At 59.9% G+C, this 15,561-nt stretch overlaps 2 protein-coding genes across 3 annotated transcripts; one reads left to right on the plus strand and one right to left on the minus strand.

Annotated features, from left to right (window-relative positions):
* Positions 1-2,534: 2,534 nt before the first annotated feature.
* LOC113427220 (adaptin ear-binding coat-associated protein 1) lies at positions 2,535-10,141 on the minus strand. The gene is given in 11 exon segments (XM_026689683.2): positions 2,535-4,149; positions 4,915-5,023; positions 5,804-5,830; positions 5,833-5,890; positions 5,893-5,950; positions 5,952-5,992; positions 6,085-6,193; positions 7,002-7,083; positions 7,654-7,758; positions 9,062-9,162; positions 9,837-10,141. Coding segments are annotated over 11 exon segments (837 nt in total). The 5' UTR covers positions 9,935-10,141; the 3' UTR covers positions 2,535-4,100.
* Positions 10,142-10,180: 39 nt separating this feature from the next.
* On the plus strand, positions 10,181-13,264 carry C3AR1 (complement C3a receptor 1). Of its 2 annotated transcripts, none has more exons than XM_087963704.1 (2): positions 10,181-10,556; positions 11,370-13,264. In XM_087963704.1, exon 2 carries the CDS (start codon positions 11,393-11,395, stop codon positions 12,701-12,703), a length of 1,311 nt encoding a protein of 436 aa, XP_087819830.1. In that variant the 5' UTR covers positions 10,181-10,556; positions 11,370-11,392; the 3' UTR covers positions 12,704-13,264. The 2 variants fall into 2 exon arrangements, with proteins under 2 accessions (XP_087819830.1, XP_026545470.1); XM_026689685.2 differs by having other exon boundaries at positions 10,233-10,551.
* Positions 13,265-15,561: the final 2,297 nt, after the last annotated feature.

Raw genomic sequence — 15,561 nt, forward strand, 5'->3', positions numbered from 1 at the left:
CTGTTCCTGTCCTGTTCCTGTTCCTGTTCTGTTCCTGTTCTATCCTATTCCTGTTCCTGTTCTATCCCTGTTCCTGTCCTGTATCTGTTCTATCCTGTCCTGTTCCTGTTCTGTCTGTTCTGTTCTGTCCCTGTTCCTGTTCCTATCCTGTTCCTGTTCTGTCTGTTCCTGTCCTGTTCTGTCTGTTCCTGTTCTGTTCCTGTTCTGTTCCTGTTCCTGTCCTGTTCTGTCCTATTCTATCCTCCTGCCTGTTCTGTTCCTGTCCTGTTTCTATCCTGTCTATCCTGTTCTGTTCCTGTCCTGTTCCTGTTCCTATGCCTGTTCTGTTCCTGTTCTATCCTGTTCTGTTCCTGTCCTGTTCCTGTTCTGTCCCTGTTCCTATCCTGTTCTGTTCCTGTCCTGCCTGTTCCTATTCCTGTTCCCTGTTCTATCCTGTTCCTGTTCTGTCCTATTCCTGTCCTGTTCTGTTCCTGTCCTGTTCCTGTCCTATCCTATTCCTATTCTATTCCTATCCTATTCCTATCCTATTCCTATTCTATTCCTATCCTATTCTAATTCTATTCCTATCCCATTCCTATTCTATTCTATTCTATTCTATTCTATTCCTATATCCTATCCCTATTCCTATTCTATCCCTATTCCTATTCTATCCCTATTCTATTCCTATTCTATTCTATTCTATTCCTATTCTATTCCTATTCCTATTCCTATTCCTATCCTATTCCTATCCTATTCCTATCCTATTCCTATTCCTATATCCTATTCCTATCCTATTCCTATCCTATTCCTATCCTATTCCTATTCTATCCCTATCCTATTCTATCCTATTCCTATCCTATTCCTATTCCTATTCCTATTCCTATTCCTATCCTATCCCTATCCTATCCTAATTCTAATTCTATTCCTATCCTATTTCCTTCTATTCTGCTTATCCTCTTCCCTGCCGTGGCTAAGGGCTGCTGCTGAACTCTCAGTCCACCAGGGGGCAGCAGCTACCCCTTCCCCAAGTGCAGCCCTTCCTTTTTTGTGATTCCAGCCAAAGGGCTCTGAGAACATTTCAGCTGCCCCCCCCTCCGCTTTTGAAGACTTCAAGCAAAACCGCCCCGGACTTTTGGCACCCTCAGATGCGCTCGGAGGCCTTCCCAGGCCAAAAAGGGCCTGCCAAGCCCTCTGCCCCAATTGCCAAGTTGAGGGGAATGGGCTGCTTCCCCCTTCAGAGCCCACGGGGGGCTTTCTGGGTGGGGAGGGGCTCCAGGATCACCAAACACGGACGAAGTGGGAGGGGGCCCTGCTAAGCCCCTAACCCAACGTCCCCTGAAGGTCCCTGCCTCCCCCCCAGGGCCAGGCTGAGCGGGCCATAGAAGAATGGACAGGGAGCCCTCCGGAAGCAGCAGCCAGCGGCCTAGCCCTAGGACCAGGGCTGAGGTCCTCCTCCCCTGCCCCCTCCCTCCCTCCCTCCCTCCCTCGCCTGCCAGCGTGGTGTTTGGAAGGAGCCCTGGAGGCACTCTTGGGTGGGGAGGGGAGGAGGGGGCTTCGAGGCCGAGCCAGGTCACAGCCCAGCCAGTCCAGGGAGGCCCTGGATCCCTTGCCCGGAGGCAGAGCTGCAGGGGGAGAGGGAAGCGCCCTCCTCCGCCTGCTCTTTCAAGCACATCCCTTCCTGGGTTCTCTGGCTGGAAAAGAGAAGCGGCTTTGCTGCCCTTAGGCCAAGCCAGAGCGTTACGGCCCTGTCAACAGCCGACACCAAGCAAAGCCACTTGCTTCACATTATTTCCCTTCCTTCTCCCAAGGCGGCAACCAGGGCCACCTGCCTGTTCCAGAACCAGATCTGACACGGGCCGAAGAGGAGCCGGTTCTGCCGGTGGGAGGGGAGGGGGGGACTTCTTGTAAGTCTCCCTCAGCCCCAGAGCCGCCTCGGGGCGGGCAGGGCTCACGGCACCAGAGGCCGGAGAGCAGCAACCCGTTGCAACTTCTGGGTAGTGGGGAGTCACCGAACCCAGGACTCTTCCTTCTGGGGCTCCCTAGAGCACAGCATCTTCTCTGCCCTGGAGACGACCTTGCCCCTCCCCCCGCCCCGGCCACAAAACTGCAGAAGACTTTTGCAGAGCTCTCTGGGTGTGGCTGCTGCGCTCTCCTCCGCCTCCCTCGCTGGCTCCGTTCCTCCTTACGAAGAGCTGCTTCAGTTTCCACCCGTCGTCCGTTGTATCCTCTCTTCAAACGGAAGCCCGGATCCTCCCGGCTTCCCTGAAGCCCCCTTGTGCCGTCTCTGGAGAGCGAGGAAGGCTGGAGCATGGGGGGGTCACCATAGGCCTCACGGCAGTGGCACCAAAGCTCTGCCACTTCTTCGTCTGCTCACGGACTCTGAGCATGTGAAGAGGGCTCCAGGGAGACCCTCTGCCCTCGCAGCCGCCCACTGACCCCATCCCCCCCACCGACCCCGCCTGGCCCAACACGGGAGAAAGGAGCCGGATATTCCCGGCCAGCTCGGAGGAAGCGGGGGAGGGGAAGCTGCCCTGTGGCTTCTTTTAATGCAGAGCTTTTCTCAGGTTTCATTCTCATTTTATTTGCTATTTGTTGAACCAGAACACCGTATACTTTATATACACACAGGTGAGCATGACTTCTGTTTGTGACAATACATAATATATTATTTAGGTAATACTAGCCGTAAGAAAACACGCGCACACACAGAGGGAGAGCCTCCCAATCAGCCAACCTAGGAAGGTGGGTCATTGCGTGAGGCTGGGGGGAGGTGTGTGTGGCCAGGGGAACCTGCCAAAGAGGGAGAGGGGCCAGCCAGGCCCCAGGGGGGCTTCCCAGCTGGGCTACGACTCCCTCCCTCCAGGGGGAATTGGGTCCTTCCGGGAGCTGCAGCCCAACGCCTGACCCTCGCCTGCCGCCTGCCAGGGATCGAAGGAAACCTCGGGGGAGGGGGTGCCTATGGGATGCCTGGCCAAGGAGGCCCCCGCTTTCCTTTTTTAAGAAAGTGCATTTCGTTCCTGGCGGCCTTCCGCCTGATGCCAACGGAGCAGGTCCCTGCTGCTCCTCTGCCAAGGAGATCCAGAGGTGGCCGGGAGCGGAGAAGGGAGGGAACACAGAGAGGGTGCCTGGAAGGGCCTTGCTCACTTAAAAACTACCCACAGGGGAAGCACCAAACCACGGGGGTCACCCAGGACATGCACAGGCGAGAGCTGAGACGACAGCAGCGTTAAGCATTACTGCCCAAGGGGGTCACGAGCCTCCGGGGGGAGGGGGAAACGAATCAAGAGTGCCACAGGGGCCAAGCAAAGCAGCTGGTCCAGAGCCATTCTAGCTCGCCAATGGCAGGAGGCGGAGGAGGAGGAGAAGGGCAGAGCTGCGCAAATCCCCAAAAAGACACCAGGGGGAGACACAGAGACGCATCTGCCAGAAAGGGCTTCATGGCCCAGTCCTCCCTCCCTGCCGGGCAAAACACACCAGGTTCAGAAGGGAGCCGGTTGAGGGAGATCCACAGCCGTCACCCACACAAGAGATGGGAGCAGGAGAGCCGCTTGGGGGCTGCAGCCACGCCCGACCTGGGAAGTGACCTTTTCTGACAAGAACTGGGCGGGGTGAAAGGATCCCGGGGAAATTGTGAGGCTTCACCAAACACAGAACACACGAATGGATCTGGAAGGCCCCGACTGCCAGCCTTCGAGGGAAGGAGGACGAGGGGAAGCCCAGAGGAGCCGGTTCTCCTGAGAGCAGAGATCAGCCGCAGGGGCAGCTCCGGACGGCTGCTCTCTGGGGCCCAGGGGAAAGGAAAGGGAGCCTGGCTGGGAACCCCAAAGGAAAAGCAGCTTCTGGTCAGCCTCCCAGACCTCGGGGACTGACCAGAGGCAGGAAGCCAGGTTTCAGCCGTCCCCCCTCCCTCGCTCCTCCCTCCCTCGCTCTTCCAAGGCTCCCGGAGGGGCGGATTCTGAAGCAGTTCTGCTGCGCCAGAGAGGGAATGCAGTGGGGAACCCAGGGAACGGGCACGCCAACAAAAACGGGGATTGTCTGGAAGTTGGGATTGGGCTGAAGAGCCCAGGTGGGTCCCTCTGCCTCGGCCGTTGGTCCGTTTCCGTTTCCTCCCTCCTGCTTCTTCAGAACTGAACCCACTTGGACGGCTGAGCAGGCTGGCTGGGAACTGCACTGGGGGGAGGGGAGAGAGGCAGGGAAAGGATTAGGAGAGAGGCTGGGGGCCTCAAGGACCAGCCCCCCCCCCCATCTTCCCAGCAAGATCTCGAAGCAAACGTCCCTCTGCCCAGGACGGAATCCCGAAAGGAGGAGAACCCGACTGCCCCAGAGGCCAAACAGGAGGGAAGAGGAGGAGGAGGAAGAGGAGGAAGAAAAAGAAGAGGAAGAAAAAAAGAGGAAGAAGAAGAGGAAGAAGAGGAGGAAGAGGAAAAGGAGGAAGAGGAAGAAAAAAAAGAAAAAGAGGAAGAAGAGAAAGAGAAAGAAGAGGAGAAAGAGGAAGAGGAGGAAGAGGAAGAAGAGGAAGAAAAGGAAGAAAGGAAGAGGAGGAAGAGGAGGAGGAAGTAGAAGAGGAGAAAGAAAAGGAGGAAGGAGGAGGGAGGAGGGAGGAGGGAGGAGAAGGAGAAAGAGGAGGAGGAGGAGGAGGAGGAGGAGGAGGAGGAGGAGGAGGAGGAGGAGGAGGAGGAGGAGGAGGAGGAGGAGGAGGAGGAGAAGAAGAAGAAGAAGAAGAAGAAGAAGAAGAAGAAGAAGAAGAAGAAGAAGAAGAAGAAGAAGAAGAAGAAGAAGAAGAAGAAGAAGAAGAAGAAGAAGAAGAAGAAGAAGAAGAAGAAGAAGAAGAAGAAGAAGAAGAAGAAAAGGTCTGTGTGGCTGGGCAAACGAGAGAGAGGAAGAGAGAGGTAGGTCACCCCGAGAAAAGCCGCCCCTCCGCAGCCTCCCTTTTACCTGGGCGCAGTGCTGAAGTCTCCCCAGAGATCTGCGGTGGCTGGGAGCAGGGCAGGCGGGGGGCCCTTGGAGGCGGCCGAAGGTGACAGGTTGAAGTCTAGGAGAATATCTGGGGGTGGAAGGGGGGGCAGTTCTTGGTTAGGAATACAGAGGGGGGGGTCTCTTCCAGACCCTCCCAGCCCTCAGAGAGGCCCCTTCCGGCATTGCTCTGGCCAAGAGAGGCAGAGGAGGAACCTCCTGGGCTGCATTGCCCCCCCAGAACCTCCCAAATATGCCCCCACAGTGTGCCCAGGGAGTCCTCGACTTAGGACCACAAGCGAGCCCAAGGTTTAGGTTGTTAAGTGAGACGCCTCTTCAGTGATTTTGCCCCATTTTGCAACATTTCTTGCCACCGTTGTTAAGCAAATCCCTGTAGTTGTTAAGTGAGTAACAATCATTGACTTTGCTGGTCAGTCAGTCGCCAAAGGGTTTGGCGAGACCTCCAGGACACAGCGACGGTCCTAAGTGCGAGGCAGCTGCCAAGCCCCTGGGGTCTGGTCACTGCGAAGGTCCTTCACTTGGGAAAAGCGGCCCCAAGTCCCTTTTGGCCGTGCCTTCCTTTGAACGGTCACTAAACGAACCATCGTAAGTCAAGGACTACTTGCGCTTTCTTTGACTGATACACAAAAGGGAGGTCACGGGGGGAATCCTTTCCTTGGAGTGGCTGCCCAGCCAGGTGGAAGGAGGCCTGCCCAGGGGCTCCTCCTCCCCCGAGGGAGAACAGGGCCGCCCCATCCCGACTCAGGAAGATCCAAGGGGCCTCTGCTGCCTCCCCCCCCGCCTCTCCTGAGCACCTGCTGGGGGAGGGGCTCATCCCTGGGACCCCCTCCCTCAGGAAGCAGGACGTTACCTGTGCTGCCAGCACTGCTGGACTTGGGCACGGGGGTGGAGTCACGTGGTTGGAAATGGCTGTCGAAGAAAGAGGGGGAACTGGGGGGAGCAGGAGCGGCCATTTTGCCCCCGGGGTGGGGGCAGAAGGCTGAGTCCGCCTGAGCCGGGGGCGGGGCTTCGCTGGCCCACTTTTCTTGGTGGGCATGTTCTGCAAAGGGAGAAAGGCGGCGTTAGGAGGGGTCTCCCAGAATCACAGGGCACCCCTGAAACCCCAGCCAGCGGGGCGTGGGGGGGCCTCACCCCAATGTTCAGCTTGATGGTCTGCCCTTCCTTGAAGCCCAGGTCGAGCTTGGGCCGGCTGTCCAACTCCTGGGACTCCTGGGAGATCTCCGTCTCTTGCTTCACCCACCTGCGTGCAAGGAGGTTAGGGGCAGGGAAGGCCGGGGAGGAGCAAGGCAAGGTGGTAGTGGCAGTAACCCTCGGCTTACAGCAGCCACGGGGACCGGAAGGCCTACCTGTCCCTAAAACAAGGCGGTTGCTAACTGAGCCCCCGAGTCTTTGGGGAGGAGATGGCCTCCCCACAAGGGAAGCTGTCCCAGGCCGGCAGGAAGCGAAGGGGGAGGTGCGGCGCTGAGCAAGGACCGGAGCGGGGAGGGGCTGCCCGGGTGGGATAAGCTGCCTTCTCTGCCAGCTGCCCCGACTGACTTTCTGGGGAAGCCGGCAGGTTAAGGTTGCCAATGGCCATCAGGTGGTCCGGGGACCCTGAAGCTGCCCAGGAAGGGCAAACGGGTGGCTAAGCACCCAGGATGGGGATCCCCTGACTGTGAGGATGCGGCAACGCCCAGGATCAGCCCTGGCCACCGTCGGTCGGAACGATGGTTCCCTGGATGGTGGAAGGTCACGGCCCAGCCGTACCTTGTCTTCTTTGGCCAGTGATCTTGGCTGAAGGGTTAGCCACGGGAGACACTGGGCGATGGATGGATGGGAGGCTCGCCCTGGGACGTTGTCATGTGTTTTGGTGCAGCCACCCGGCCCTTTTTGTCCTTTTGGGTTTCAGAAAAGCCTCAGGCAATGAAACACCGCCTCCCCTCCACCCCCACCCATCCCCCCGGAAGTGAGCTGAGCCCCCATGCCAGACAGGAGCAGCTCCGTTTCCGCAGGCCTTCCCCCTCTCCAGAGTGGCTCCTGCTGCCGTTTCCCCCCACCCCATCACTCACTTGAAATGGTCCTGCAGGGCCACGTTGAAGTCGAAGGCGTCTCCTCTGTCGCCAAAGCCGATGCCGATGAAGGCGCTGCGCCCTGGGCAAGAAAGCCAGCAGCCATTGGCCCAGAGCCCGAGAGCTCCTGGGAACACCCTGCCTCTTTGGCCAATGCAGTGCCTCCCCTTGGGCGGAGGAGGGGCCGACTCTGCCGCCTTACAGACCTCCTGATCCTCCCGAGGGAAGGCCAGGCTCTGCATCCGCCTCCACCCCGGAGGGAAACCTTTCTTGGGCGCCTGGCGTTCAGAACCAACCTGGCCACAGGTATCACGCCTCCCCTGGCCAAGAGCCCCAGCGCCTTCAGCCCAGCGGAGGTCCTCAGCCAAGAACCAGCCGGAGAGGGGAGGGCCTTCCCACGCCCTCCCTGGGGTCGCTCCCCATGGTCTGCTTCTCTCGCATTTGGTTCTGAATTTTCCTCACCGGGCCCTTGGCTCTGAAACGCTTTGCTCAGCCTGCTCCCGAGGGGCATTTCTTGGCTCTCTGAGGCCTGGAAGACGGTTCCCAGGGGCCAGATCCTTAGGGTGGCTGGAGGCCCATGCCCGGTAGGGCCGCCATCCTTCACCTCAGCTAAGAAACCATGTGTCGTTGTCCTCCTCCCCCTCCCCCTTACCGTTCCCATCCTGAATCCGGAGGACAAAATATCGGCTGGAGTCATTGACTGTCTCCACTGCGATGCCAGGGTACTGGTCGATCGGAGCCTGTGCGAAAAGCTCCCCTGGGAGGAAACGAGATGGAGAGAGCTGCCTTCAAGGCCCAGCAGGGAAAGTGGGAACCAGGCCCTTTCCAGGACGGCTGCCAGGGAGAGCTGCCCACTCGCAAAAGGCATCTCCATCCAGCTGGCCAAGAGGTGGATGGGTCCGAACCCCTTGTCTCCTGCCCTCTCAGGAGGCTGCAACCCTGGCTGACCTCTGGGACGAGGTCCTTCAGCAGGGCAGCCTCTTTGCAACTAGATTGGATCACTAAACAAGCCGCAATGGCACTTAGACGTCTGTACTGCTTCACAGTGCTTTATAGCCCTCTCTAAGCAGTTCATAAACACCAGCAATTATTTGCCCCCAACAATCTGGGTCCTCTTTTAACAAAGGACGGAAGGCGGAGGCAGCCTTGAGCAGTCAGGATCGACCTGCTGGCAGTGGGCAGTTTGCCTGCAATACTGCATTCTAACCGCTGCGCCACCACAGCAAAATATCAATGTATATGATTTATAAAATAATCAAATAACAAAAATCCTATGAATCCAATAAAAATGGATTAATAAGATGCCTTTCTTCAAAGATGCAATTAGAGAACCTTTGTGTTTCATAAATTTCAACGTTCCATTTCCTGGAGAGAAGTTTGAGCATTTCTTGTAATTTGAAAGTCAACTCTCTGTTTTGGAGGAGCAGCCGGTAGACGGCCAAGAATGAGGTGGGAAGGTCGGGCGGGGGGAGCCCACTTTGGCAAAAAGCTGGGCTGGAACCAAACTAAGAACCAGCCTCCTGGACTCCAGGCATAAAAACACCAAGACCAAACACCAAACAAACCTCCAAGGGAGGTTGGGAATCCAACTCAACCTGCACAAAGTCCTCACTTGGAGGAACCCCAGAACTAGTCGGAAAGGATTCCTTATTGCCAGGCAGAGGTGAGGAAGGTGGGGGGGAAACACCTCACCATAAAACTACCAGTTATGGCTCACCCCCCCAATCGACGCCTCCTCACTGCTCAGAGATCATTACGAGACAGGCCTGAATTGCTCCAGCATTTCACTTCCCACCAGGGGGAGAGGAGGAAGGAGGACTCGAGCGCTTCATTGGCTTCATTGGCTCCACGGCTGCCTGCAGCCCCATGGAAACTCCCCCAAGCAGAAGCCCCCCCCCATCCCGGCCCCTCACACCCGAGGACGGGAGGGCTGTTAGAGCAGCGATGGACATGAGGGGGACAGAGGTCATCACGGGACCTGGTCCGAAGCCCATCAAGGCCTCCCCCGCGTCGCAGGCTGCCAGCTGGCCAGGAGCTGCAACCGGAGGGGCCCCCCTGACCTGAGACCTTGTCCTCCAGCTTCACGTAGGCGACTTTCCCCTTGGAGGTGACCCGCAGGCGCCCCGTCCAGTCCGGCTGGTCCAGCTTCCAGTCGGAGGCCCTGCAAGGCAAATCCTCCGCTTCACAACCCGACCCTCCAAAGCTACAATGGCCCTGGAAAAAAAGGGGGGGGCTTGGGGCCGTCACCCCCACACTTACGACCGTTGCAGGCGATCCAAGATTGGGGCACCTGGCAACCGACTCAGTTACCATGGTGGTTGCCGTGTCCCACGGTCCCCCTTTTGACAAGCAAAACCAAAGGGAGGGAAAGGCTGGCTCGCTTAAGGACCACGTCACTAACGCAAACACTGCAGCGACTCGCTTAAAAACCTCTGGCCGGGAAGGTCGCAGAGCGGGGAGAGATTCACTGAACCGCACAAACGTTGGGCTCCGTTGTGGCCGTAGATCGAGGACTAGCTGTCCGCCCCTGGAGCAGCCGGGGACCTTCGGCCGGCCTGGCCCCACCGGACCCCAGGCCCCGCTCCGGGGAGGCGCCTGATAGGGAGGGGGCGGTCACCGCCCGCAGCGAAGGGCCGGCAGGGTTGGCCCCGGGGAGGAAGCAGCTGCGGCCCCCGCCGAGACCTTCGGGCTCCCGAGGGACACCCGCTCCGCCCCCACCGGCCAGGGGGTCGCGGCCTCGCCCTCCCCCCCCTCCACTGCCAAGAGGCCCGGCGAGGACGCGGCCCAGCGAGGCAGGCCGCGGGGGACGAGACGCCGCAGGGCTCGGCCTCCTACCGGTAGCCGCGGTTGGAAGCCCTGGGCGGGATGCGGAAGACGCTGACCTCGGGCTTCACACAGAGCACCGACTCGTACTCCGCCTCGGCCGCCGCCATCGCCCCGCCAGCTGACCCACCGCGCGCCGGAAGGGGAGACCCGCTGCCGCCGCCGCCGCCGCCGCTTCCGCCCAGCGTCCTGGCGCGCAGGCGCCGCTCCTGCCTCCCGGCCTCTATGGCCGCCCAGGGAACGCCGGGCCGGAGAGCCGTGCGGGCCAGAGCGGCCGAGCTGTCTCTCCGGGAGGTGGGGGTAGGGTGGAGCCGCCTTGTCTGCTCCTCCCTTGGGGCGGGCGAGGGCGTTCCCGGGGGGGGGAGAGAGAGGCGGGAACGACAGCCTGCCCCTCCGCACGTGCGGGGAGGGGGCTCAAGGCGGCGGCGAAGGAGAAAGACCCTCCGCACGGCAGCCCCGCGCTCGGCCACCGGAGCCGCCCCGTCCCCGTCCCCACCCGCGGGGAAAGCGGGGCTCTCTCTCCCCCGCTGAGATGCTCCTCAGGGCCCCTCCCCGCCAAGTGGCGGGGAGTCCCCCAGGCTCAGCCCTTCCCCGCCCCGCCCGGGAAAAGCGGAACTGGCCGACCGGCCCCGGCCCCCAAAGTGCTGATGGGGCACTTAACTCCCCCCGTTCTCAGCCTCGTCTCCGCGGAGCAGCAGGCAGGGAGCCCGGCGGGAGCTTCGCCCAGGTAAGGTAGGCAGCGGGGCGGCGGGCAAGGAGTCCCGCCTTCTGGACTGCCTGGACTGCCAAGCGGCGACTCTCTTCGGAGCAGCCCATCGCCTGCAGCTCCTGGGCAAAGCGGAATCCGAGGGGGGCCGGCCCCCCTTCGCCCCCTCCGGTTCTCCGGGATGTTGCTAACTCGCGGCCGGAGCCCTCCGGGAAGAGCCCGAAGGGAGGGAGGGGGCTTTGGCTGGCCTTCCCCGCCCGCCAGGCCAGGAAAGGAGGTCGACCTCCCCCTCTCCCCAATCCCTCCCCCGGCCAGATCCTGCCCGGCAGAGGCTTCTTCCCGCGGTCACACCCCGTGGACTTGGGCTGCAAAAGGGTCGGGCTCCATCCGGTTCCGAGAGCTGCTGCCTAGATGGACTTGTTGGGAGGCTTTTGCAGGTCCGGACTTTTCCCTGCGGCCGCCTGGCAAATACGTTTGCAAGGCTTAAGCAGGACTCGCAGATCCTTTCCTGACCCACCGACCTCCCTTACAGGTGGAGGAAACCTCTTGGCACTTTTGTTACTTTCCAAAAGAAATGGCCCTGTGGTTTGGAAAGCAAAGCAAAAAACGCCCTGGGGGCGGGCGCGGCAGCAGCATCTTCTGCTTTCTAAAGAACAGGCTGCAGCCTTAGTGGGGAAAGCCCCCCCCCCCAAGCGCTGGCCAAGGAGATCCAGGCCGTGATCTGAAAATGTAGCTGGCTAAAGGTCCCTCTGGGATGGGTGGGTGGGGGGAGGGGGCATCTGCAAAACCCCACATCCGCCTGCACTCCCAGATAGTAACAGACTCAAAACTTCTTTCAGGCTTCTCCCCTTTGCAGCCGAAGATGGCCCCCCTGCCAGCAAACAGCAGCTTAGACGAAAGCGGCGAGCCTTTCCCGCTGCCTTCCCCCTCGGCTGCCGCTCTGGCCATCTTCTCCACCACCTTCCTCTTGGGCTGTCCCGGAAACGGCCTGGTCATCTGGGTGACTGCCCTGAAGATGAAGCGGACGGTGAACACGGTTTGGTTCCTGCACCTGGCCATCGCTGACCTCGTCTGCTGCCTCTCCTTGCCGTTCTCCATTGCTCAGTTGGCCCTCCACTATCGCTGGCCCTTTGGCTGGCTCTTTTGCAAGGTTCTCCCCTCGGTTATAGTTTTCAACATGTTTGCCAGCGTCCTCCTCCTCACCACCATCAGCATTGACCGGTGCCTCCTGGTGATGAAACCCGTCTGGTGCCAGAATCACCGGACGGTAAGGCTTGCGTCCGTGGTCTGCGGTGTTATCTGGATCCTCGCCTTCCTTTTGTGCGGCCCTTCCCTCTTCTACCGGGAGACCCTGGAAGATGAATTTGGCAATGCCAGGTGCATCTCCAACTGGAAAACAGGGAGGCATGATGATTACGAGTGGTTGGACGATCTGTGGGACGTTGAAGGCCCCATCCTTTTGGCCACCGAGAGCGCCTACAACGATGTCTTCCCAGGTGGAAACCTGGGTCCACACCCTTCCTACCCCACCGAAAGAAACACCGCAGGGCCTTTGGGTCTATTGCACCATTACAGAACCGAGATGGAGGCGGATGTATCGAAGAGGGCGGTTCCTGTCGCTCCTTCCCTGCTGTACGAGATCCCCAGGGCCCATCCGACTTTACCCACAGTCAGCACTTCCCTGTTCAAGGACCAACCGCCTAGTGCCTTCGTGGCCACCACTGTCACCAGAGCGGTGTTTGGCTTCCTGCTGCCTTTTGTGGTCATGGCCACTTGCTATGCTCTGATTGCCTGGAAGGTGCTGGCCAAGCCCTTTGTGGGGCCTCGCCGGAGGGCCCTGCGGGTGGTCCTGCTGGTGGTGGCCACGTTCTTCCTCTGCTGGGCTCCCTACCACATCACCGGGGTGCTCTTCCTTCTGGCTGCCCCCCAGACGCTGCTTCACCAGGCCCTGCTGTGGTGGGACAGCGTGTTCGTCGCTCTGGCTTACGCCAACAGCTGCCTCAACCCCCTTCTCTACGTCTTCGTGGGGCAAAACTTCAGGAGGAAGGCCTGCCAGACGGTGCAGGCGGTGTTTGAGGGGGCCTTGGGGGAGCCTTCCTCGCCAGGCTGCTCCCAGGACAAGAGGCAGGCGACCATGGTTGACAACGGGGTGGACGCTTCGACTTCCCTCTGACGCAGCTTCTGGGCAGCCAAAGCTCCGGGGAAGCCTCACCCGGAGGTGGCGCTTGCTTGCCTTACAACCCACATGTCTCCTCCCACCCACCTTTTGCCTTCCTTTTACCTGGGCTATTAACGGCTTGTAGCGAGGCATGTTTTTCAAATATTTTTCTAGAGGTCTTCAAAAAGGATGAGCAGATGCTCTCCAAGGAAGTCCGTCTCTTCAGTTGCCAAGGCTTCTGCTGCCCGAGTCCTGCCAGCTGCTTCAGAACCCAGCGCTCTCCGTTTCATCCTCCAGCCCAGCTGGGCAAACCTTGGCGCAGAGGAGCCCAAAGCTCTCTCCTCTGGCCCCAACCTGGGAGCCTCCTGCCAGGTGCCCCTCCCCAGGGCTGTGTTCCCACAGGAAGGCCTCCTGCTCGGGGCCCTGGCAGAAGCCAAGGCTGGTGGGGCTGCCCCTTCAGGGCATGAATGCTAGGGGGGCGATTCAGCCGGGGGGGGGCACTGTGCACATTGGGGACCGTTCCTCTTATGGTGCTTCTGGGCCGCCTGTGAAATAAACGACGTGGGAGCTCCCCAAGGCTGACTTCTGTTTCCTCAAGGCGTCTCCTGGCAAAGTCTCCATCCCAGTTGCTCTGCGGGAGGATGAGGGAGTCGGGAGTGGGGTTGGGTGGGGTGACAGCCGACCTTTTGCAGTGACCCTCTGGGCCAGCTAACTAAGGCTGCCTCCAGGCTGGCCAGGAACAGAAACAGAAACCCAGCCAAGGAAGCCCACGTCCGGCCATCTCTCGGGCGATGACCTCGGGTAGCTTTTCGGCTGAGCTGGTTTGGTGCCGTCAGCACTGCAAGGGAAAGAAAGGGGAAGTGGGTGGGGGAGAAGGCCCAGGCCATTCAGGGAGGGGGAGGCTATCCCATGGGTGGGGCTGGCGATGGAGGAGGGGGAGTTGCAGCAGTGGCCAGTCCACAGGGCCGCTGGGGGGGTCTGCAGGGTTTAGAACTTTGGGGGGCTGCCCAGGGCCCGGAGCAAGGGGGCCGCTTGGCAAGGTAAGTAAGCCCCCCCATCCCTAAGGCAGCCCACAGCGCCACCCAGACCGGCAGGGCCTTCCTTGGCCCAGAGAGGCCTGCACGCTCAAGGGCCAGATTTAAACTTCTGTTGGCTTTTGTTCCGTAAGGACTAGGAGGGCCCAAAACCCACCAGCCCTGCCGTCTGCCACAAATTAAAACAGGGGCACCAAAACAGTTAAACCATAAACATTCACTTTTTTAATTAAGAAAGCATGCACAAAAATAATTTTTGTGAGGCCACCCGCCCTCTCCCCGGCATCGAGCATTGTGGGCTGCCCAGAGCAAAGGGCAAGCGAGGGACGCCCTTCCGTGGCTGGCAGGCAGGCCGCCTGGCTGGGCCCTTCTCCCCAGGCAGACCGGGACACTGGCAGGGCTCTGCCTCAGGTCGAATCCTCACCCCAGGACGACAGAGCTCCTTTACACGGAAGGAAAGGGGAGGACAAGACCGATGTGGACACTGACGGGAATCTATTTACATATGCAAAAAGGCGCAACTGTGTGGATGGAGAGCCTGATGGATGATCTCTTGCCTCCCTGAATGACTCTTGGGGGATGGGGGAGGGGCTCCTCCTCAGAAGCCACCCTGCCCAAAACCTGGAGGAGAAACCATCCCTGCATCCTGCCCTGGGCAGCCACCTTCTTCTCGTGACAGGAGAGGAGGTCAGCACCGGGGCCTCCTGCACATCCGACTCAGGGTCTCCCTGAAGACCACTGGACGACACCCCCCTCCTGTCCAAACCCCCCTCCCTTCCCTCCCCAGCAGTGAGCTGGGTGCTCCAGGAACCTTCCCTTCCCTCCATGATAGTTCTGCACCCAGCCGGGCTCTCCCCCCCTCCCCACACACACACAAAGCAGGCTTGCAGCCGGAGGGGCATGCAGGAGAACCAGAGGCCTGGCCACAGAGCAGCACCCTGGGAAGAGGGAGCCCAGCAGCAGGGCACTGGGGTGCCACAGCCAGCTCAACATGGAATCCCAGGTGGGCGCCTTTTGTACAGCGGCCATGCTTGGAAGGGCCTGCCCCAATCCGCCCGGCCCTCCCTGCAGCAGAAGGGGCCGTCCAGCTTCCCTTCCCAATTGGGGGGACACGACTCGTTCGGAGGTTGGCTCCAATCTGCACCCTCCAAGTTCTGCTCGTCTCCATGTTCCCTTTCTGCCTCCCTTCATCTGCCACAGGAAGCATCGTCCCTTGCTCGGCTATACAAGGCGCGGGGGTGGGGGAAACCCCCTCCTCCTCCACTTTTGCATCACAAGTCACAACACGTTTCCAGCAAAAGGGAGAAGCAGTAAAATCCAGAAGTTTTTTTTAAAAAAAACCCTCGGAGGGGAGAAGAGTGCGGTTCCTCTTGATTTGTCTGTCTCATCTGCCGCCTTCCAAGAGGGGAACCAAGGAGAGGGAGCCAGTGGGAGAAGCCCCCGGGGGAGATTGATGGTGTCTTGTCCAGCGGTCCCTGCTGTCCAGCCCACCTGGCATGGAGCAGGCCTGTCCAGCTCTTCTGGCCTGCCAAGGGCTGAAGTACAAAACGGCAGGGAGTCCAACATGGAGACACCCCCCCCCCCGCCAGCCCTCCTCTCTTGGCAGCAGCCTCCGTGTTGCGGGTCGGACAATCTCCTCCTCCTCCTCCTCGCTTCCCGTTCCGGCCTCTCTCAGCCTCTCCGAGCTCAGCCTTCCTCCCATCTGGCCTCCCTTCCTCCGCTGCTGCTCGCGGGTGCAAAGAAGCAGGCAGATTTCTCCTCCAGAGCAGTCCAACAACTCCTTTCCCCCCCCCCCATACACATACATACGTCACGACATTTAGGAAGAACATAATTCTT

This window comes from Notechis scutatus, chromosome 4 (genome assembly GCF_049901735.1).
Source record: "Notechis scutatus isolate UNSWTSFEM ecotype Mainland chromosome 4, rNotScu1.2, whole genome shotgun sequence".
Taxonomy (NCBI): domain Eukaryota; kingdom Metazoa; phylum Chordata; class Lepidosauria; order Squamata; family Elapidae; genus Notechis; species Notechis scutatus.